At 35.0% G+C, this 7,563-nt stretch overlaps 1 protein-coding gene across 1 annotated transcript; it reads left to right on the forward strand.

The window, feature by feature from the left end:
• The first annotated feature begins 5,935 nt into the window (after positions 1–5,935).
• LOC123702215 (translation initiation factor IF-2-like) lies at positions 5,936–6,968 on the forward strand. Its single transcript, XM_045649899.1, has 2 exons — positions 5,936–6,071; positions 6,606–6,968. The coding sequence occupies exons 1-2, from the start codon at positions 6,042–6,044 to the stop codon at positions 6,846–6,848; spliced, it is 273 nt and encodes a 90-aa protein (XP_045505855.1). The 5' UTR covers positions 5,936–6,041; the 3' UTR covers positions 6,849–6,968.
• The last annotated feature ends 595 nt before the right edge of the window (positions 6,969–7,563 follow it).

The raw sequence follows: 7,563 nt of genomic DNA on the forward strand, positions 1-7,563 counted from the left end.
TGTCGCTAAGCATGGTCAGTGCTCAGCTGATTTGTTCTCCTTCCACGATTTAATCTTCCTTTCCTATAAGTTAAAGCCTCCCAAAGCTAGGCCTAGTATCATTATGCGGCGCAATTTTGGTAAAATCAATGTAGATCGTCTTTGTGAAGATGCCGCTGATACCGATTGGTCAGTCATTTATTCAGCAGGTTCCATTGACGAGAAGGTTGCGTTATTTAACTCTCTACTTCTGAACCTATTTGACAAACATGCTCCTTTGCGCCCAGTCAAGGTGAAGCATTTACCAGCGCCATGGATGTCAGCTGAGCTCAAAGCACTTTTAAAAAAGAAAGCACGTGCGAAATCAAAATTAAAGTTGCTCGATTCTGATGTCAACCGAGAAAAGTATCAGAGCATACGAAATCGCTGCAATACATTATGTAGGGATGCTCAACGACGCCACATCTCTGAATCGATCGAAAACGGCGATCCATCCAAAATGTGGAAATTTCTCAAATCCCTTGGTATCGGCAAGGCTGCGCAAAGTTCCCTTCCAGACACGGTTTCTATCGATAAACTTAATTCCCATTTTTCTAATCCTCTCTTGGATTTTGACACTAATTCTAAAGCGCGCACCTTAAGCTCTCTCAATTCATTACCGTCTCCAGACTATCTACCGTTTGTCTTAAGTCAATTTTCGGATTGTGGTGTTAAGAAGAGCATATTGTCTATTACCTCTAAGGCTGTTGGTAGTGATTGCATTGGTCGGTGCATGATTATTCCTATCCTTTCCATCATTAATCCTGTTATTACGCACATCCTTAACTCTTCTATTTCCACGGGCACATTTCCAGCTTATTGGAAAGATGCACACATCTTGCCTCTCCCTAAGACCTTAAATCCTGTATGTCCCTCAGACTTCCGACCCATTGCTATACTGCCTTTCCTGTCTAAAGTCTTGGAAAGGTTAGTGCAGGAGCAGTTAAGCCGCTTCCTTAATTCCCACAATCTCCTTAATCCTTATCAATCTGGATTCCGCCCAGGTCATAGCACGACCACTGCTCTTATTAAAATCACTGATGACATACGCTTGGGTTTCGACAATAAGCAGTTAACAATCCTTACGTTGCTAGACTTTAGCAACGCCTTTAACACCGTCGATCACGAGGTTTTGTTGGCTATGCTACGCTCTATTAACATATCTCCAACGACTATTGATTGGTTTCGTAGTTACTTGCAGGGACGTCGGCAGCGTGTTCTAGTGGAGAACCTAACCTCTTCCTGGAGCAATGTTCATGCCGGGGTTCCGCAAGGTGGCGTGTTGTCTCCTCTCCTTTTCTCAATATTTATAAACTCTATCTCCAATAACATAACTTCTCCTTATCATATGTACGCAGACGATTTCCAACTATATTCGCACGTGTCACTGCCTGAACTTCCTGAAGCGATTTTCCGTACTAACTCTGATCTCGCAGCCATCGTCAATTGGAGCAAGGAACATGGCTTAAAGGTAAATCCCGTAAAAACTAAAATCATTGTACTTGGCAGTAAGCCGCTTATGAGCAAAATTAAATGGGATTGCTTGCCGGATGTTGTGGTTGATGGTTGCCGCATTCCTTTCAGCAAAATAGTTAAAAGCCTTGGTTTGTACCTTGACCAGAACTTATCTTGGTCGGAGCACATCATGCAAATCCGCAAGAAAGTTTTTGCTGGTGCATCTTCGTTGCGCCGCTTGCGTAACTTCCTACCGATCTCCACCAAAATTGCGTTAGCCCAATCCCTTCTGCTTCCCTTCCTTGACTACGCCGATTCCTCATTCCCTGATCTTTTTGAGTACCAGTTAGACATCCTTGAGAGGCTGCAAAATTTCTGCATTAGATTTATTTTCGGATTGCGTAAATTTGACCATGTCTCGGAATATCGCAAAAAACTTAACTGGCTCCCCATCCGTCTTCGCCGGGACGCCCACATACTTCAGCTTCTGTACTGTGTTCTGTTTGACCCTAAAACACCTGTTTATCTTAAAAATCAGTTTCATTATCTTAGTGAAAATAGCTCAATCTCTCTTCGCTCTTCCAATCTTCTAACTCTCTCTACACCGGTTCATCGCTCAAATTTCTACGGCTCCTCATTTACTGTTCGTGCTATTCAACTTTGGAACGCTCTGCCTGAATCCATCAGGCGGGCGAAAAATATTAGTAGTTTTAAAGCTCTGGTTAAAAGCCATTTCTTATCATTATAATATTGTGTTGCTATGTTTAATTTATTTCTCTCGATATTATATTTATGTATGAGACATCATTTATTATATTATAATATTTTGTGTTATTTGGTATATTTAGTATATGTATTTATATTTATATATATATATTTATTATATGTTTTATGTTATCTGTATATATTTATTTTTAAATATAATATTTTAATATATCAATAGATGTATGACTATGATTATATTATTATATCTCTTGTTTTTGTATTGTATATAAATTAGTTATTTGTACAATGTATCAATTTAGACATTGAATTTGCGCCAACGCGTACTCGTTCAACATTCCTTACAATCAGGGTTGCCTGGAAGAGATTGCTCTTGAGCAATAAGGCCGCCTTTTCGTGCATATGTGCCCGTGTGTTATTATTGTATAAAATTATAGACTAAGTTTGCTTGCCCTGGTATGTATGTACAATAAAGCATAAATAAATAAATAAATAAATAAATAATATTTACTTATATTATATACTTATTATTAATTATTATGTATTATGTCATATTATGGTATTTTGTATTTCTCTTTCCCTTTCACTATTTATTATCAATAACAATATAAATATGTATGTGTATGTTTTCCCTACTATTATTATTAATTATTGCACTACCCATTTATTTTATTTTATACATTTTCCTCTACTGTACCAAAGGTTGTCTGGAAGAAATCGCTCTAAAGCGATAAGACCGCCATTTGTACTTAGTTTAAGCTATATTTAAGTGTCTGTATTTCTTTTTTAATCTCTTTAAGTGCAATAAAGAATTAATAAATAAATAAATAAATACTCGCGTAAAATTTAACACTAGAAAATATTATTAGTATATCTTATTATTTTTGAATCATATTATCTATGAGATAATAAATAAAGTTTAATACCAAAGTGGGGCTGTGGCCTGTGTAATACATACTTAAAGATACTTTAATATTATAAATGCGAAAGTAACTCTGTCTGTCTGTCTGTTACTCAATCACGCCTAAACTACTGAACCAATTTTCATGAAATTTGGTATGGAGATATTTTGATACCCGAGAAAGGACATAGGCTACTTTTTATCTCGGGAAAATGACGCAATCCCGGAAATCCCACGGGAACGGGAACTATGCGGGTTTTTCTTTCAAAACGCGGGTGAAGCCGCGGGCGGAAAGCTAGTAATATATAATTGACGTGTATTAATTGATGTTATCTATCTAATTATCTATCGGAAAGTATTTTCTAAAAATTCGATAGTGAATTACATAGGTGAATTATTATCAACAATGTAGGTATTTAAAATACTCGTGTTTGATACCAAATTTCTCCGAAAGCATTTGATCGATTTTATTATTGTTGATTTGATTTTTGCTGCACTGATTTTTAGAGTTTAGAGAGACTTCGCTGTTCGTTTGTCTAATGTCTATGTATCCATCCGTGACTCACAAGGCTAATATTAAAAAAATTTTAAAAATTTTCTAATTCTGCTTTAAAAAAAAATCGAGGTTAAGCAACGGTTGGCACGGTCATTTATTGGATTTTTTTGCAGTTGATTTTTATATTATTTCACAATATTTTTACAGAGCCCTTAGCGTCGTGAATCCTCGTGAATCCGTCTCGCATCTGACCGATTATTAAATCCATAAGCGACAAGGTAGTCTTGGCTGAACAACGTTGGCTCAGTCTATTAATGCAATACCTAGGGTCATTGCGCCAGTTCGCGTCCACTTAGTGCAGTTGGAAAGTTTGAAGGAGAAAATAAAAATGTTCCAGAACAAATTTCAACGCAAAATTTATGTAACGTGTTCATTACATAGTCTATTTTAAGATTTACTTTCAATTGTGTTGGAAATATCATGTGGTTTTTAACCGACTTCAAAAAAAAGGAGGAGGTTATCAATTCGGCCGGTATATATTTTTTTTTTTTTTTTTTTTTTTATGTATGTACACCGATTACTCCGAGGTTTCTGAACCGATTTACGTGATTCTTTTTTTGTTCGATGCGGGATGGTGTCGAATTGGTCCCATAAAAATTTTATTCGGATAGGCCCAGTAGTTTTTATTTTATGAGCATTTTTGTCTGTAGGTATTTGTAAATTTTGCAAGTGCAAGTTTGAAGTCGGTTGTTTTTAACGCAGTTATCACTTGTTATTTATCTAGACAAATAGCAGAATTAGGCGTTTTACCCAGTTCGCGTCCAAAAATTCCAGTTTGCGTCCACCCGTGGACCAGTTCGCGTCCACCAGCTTAGAAAAAGAATTAAAAGTGTATTGGGTGATATTTTATCAGATAAATGCAAATAAAAATTAGATTTTAATAAATTATTTATTTACGAATATAGTTATTTAATAAAAACCGGCCAAATGCGAGTGGGACTCGCATACCGAGGGTTCCGTATTAACCTGTTTTTTTTTCCATATGTTTTATCTGTAAATGATTATTTTTTCAATATTTCCCTTATTCGTGCTATAAGACGTTGCTTCGTACCAAACTTCAAGTGTCTGTGTTCACGTAAAGTACCCTGTAGGTTTTGATTCCCTTGCGAATGTCGAAATTTGCGAAAATTTGCAGCATAAACGGCTGTATCTTTTGAATTCTTTGGCTTATAAGTTTGATTTTTTCACTGCTTCAAGGGACCGTAGACTTGAGTATTCAATATAAATTTCAGCCTTATACCTGAACGCGTTACTGAGAAAAAGGGTCTTGACAGAAAGACAGACCGGCAGACGGACAGACAGACGGACGGATATCAAAGTGATCCTACAAGGATTCCGGTTTTTTAATTTCACTGTAAGGAAACTGGAAAAACTTATTTATATTTATCTTCTCATCATTAATAGAACTAAAAATTAACAAAAAACAAAGTTACATTATGTAAATAAATAATATTCAGTTCTATTAAGATTACCCACCTACCCTATTTTTTAGTTTCTAATGAATTAAATTTCTTTTTTGTTTATATTATTTTCTTAACCACAGACTTATTGACTCTCATTCTCAAAGATAGGTACTAGTCTCATTCTTTGAATACCCATTTTAAAATGAAAAAATAGCATAAAAATTTGCTAATTTGAATGAAAATTTAAATTATCAACTTGTGGTCTTAGTCAAAAATTTACAATCTATTTTAAATTACATATTTTAACAAACAATTCATTGCTACGTAATGAAAAACAATGTGGACGCAATATGTTCTATTGATTATGAACTATAGGTATAGTTTGCGCCCACCGTGGACGCAAAATGGAAGATGTATAAATTCGGTGTAGTAATTCGCGTCCACTTTATTTTAGCTATTAATTGTAAAAGAAATAAGCTGATTTATAATCCATACTATTCCATGTTTTGTTAGCAAAGTAAAGAAACAGTTACATATTCAAAAATTCACATTTAACAATAAGATACTTACCGCCAAACGCGACGCTGCGCACTAATTTTTTTCTCAAAATTCCGCGCGTTTTAGCTCTCTCGCGTAATAGCCAAAATTAATTTTTTTTTTTTAATAGGATAGGCGGTGCGCAGGCATATTTTGAATATGTGTGCATGTCTCTTATACAGTGAGGTATTATCGGAAATTTTTCTTATTACAATTTTACATAAAGTTTACTTATTTTCGTGAATTTTCTAAAAGATATCCGCAAAATGGACGCGAATAGGCAGGTGGACGCGAACAGGCGCAATGACCCTACATGGTATTTTGATATTATCTAAAAATCACGGAAAGGATTACAAACACATTGACAGTAATCTTATCTTCCTGATAGGCTAGTTTATGAAAAGTATGTCATAGCCGTCAGTATTGTGTGAGACAAAATTAATTAAATATGAGCGGTGTTTATGTTGTTGATTCTGATGTAAGTACATTCTTTTATTGAGAAATACGTAATTTATTTAAGAAAATCAGAGATAAATGTGTATTTAAAACTTTTTATTTATTTACATGACGCGTCGAACATTACAGAACGCTTTTGTAAGCATGAGCACAGAATAATAACTAGTAGCTAGGCATGAACGAGACATAGATAAGGTTAGACATAGGTACATGAGACACGGACTTATATTTGTTAAAAATCTATTGAAAAAATAAAACTTAGAATTTTTGTTTTACGATTAAACTATACAATATTTATTAGGATTTATTGGCAATTCAAAAAGTAGGTATTATAATATCTTTGGAAAGCTACATATTTTTTTAATTGTATGGATCATTGTGGCTAACTATTTTTTTTTTTATTATTTTTTTATAAAACATTGTAAGTAGTTACCTACGACAAAATTTTACTGTATGTGTGATAGAATTTTTTCAGCAGTGACAATAATATTATATTAATGCTAAGAAAAAGGCCATACTAATAGTTTTCTACTTTTTAATAATCTTAACATTTCAGGACGCGATTCAAGTAGCCGGTGGCGATGGCGGTGGAGGGGTGATGGTAGCTGACAGCAACGGTGGAGGGGTCATGGTTGCTGACAGCAACGACGGAGGGGTTATGGTAGCTGATAATAACAACGGAGGGGTCATGGTTTCAGACAACAATTACGGTGGAGGCGTCATGGTAGCTGATAGCAACGACGGGGGGGTCATGGTAGCTGATAACAATGACGGAGGGGTTATTGTAGCTGACAACTAGGGGTCATGATAATGAATTCAGAAGTCAGATGGATTAATGCTGATGCTAATAATGATGAGTCAGGAGTGTGATAGTGAAAATTGCTTTTAATTTTTTTGTTCAATAAAGTGCTACTTCATATCGTTATAATGTTATTATTAGCATTAAGTACCTTTCAGTAGCATTGTTTGTATTTATTTTCGTGTTTCATTAAAACTTATTATGTGCAACTCTAAAAACTTATAATCAGTAAAGATAATTTTACGATTATATTATTATTTATAACTAAATCGACAATAATATCGATTTAGTTATAAATAAAAATACCCACAATTATTATTACATTTTAGTAAAGTACGATATTTCCATACTTACGTCAGTTCCCTATACGGTCTAAAGAAATAATATATTTGATACAGAAAGTCTATGTCTGCACTCATTATTGGTACTTCAGCAATTTAGAAAGTTCTTTCATCCTACTACTAACTTAGGCTTTTTTTAAACTTACCAATAACTGAAGAATTCTGACAGATCCATGCAGTCGATATCCCTTCGCGTAGTTGCAGATTCGTCAGCGATCCCCGAGTCGACGTCTTCTTCACTCGAACAATCCGAGTCGCTTTCAGAACGAACGTCACTCATCGCAAAAGAGCGGGAAACTTGACACTATGCGTTTGACATTGACAGTTGGAAGAGGTTGGAAGTGGCGGTGGAATTCCTTTACGATACTAAATTT

The sequence above is a fragment of the Colias croceus genome, chromosome 23 (assembly GCF_905220415.1).
Source record: "Colias croceus chromosome 23, ilColCroc2.1".
Taxonomy (NCBI): domain Eukaryota; kingdom Metazoa; phylum Arthropoda; class Insecta; order Lepidoptera; family Pieridae; genus Colias; species Colias croceus.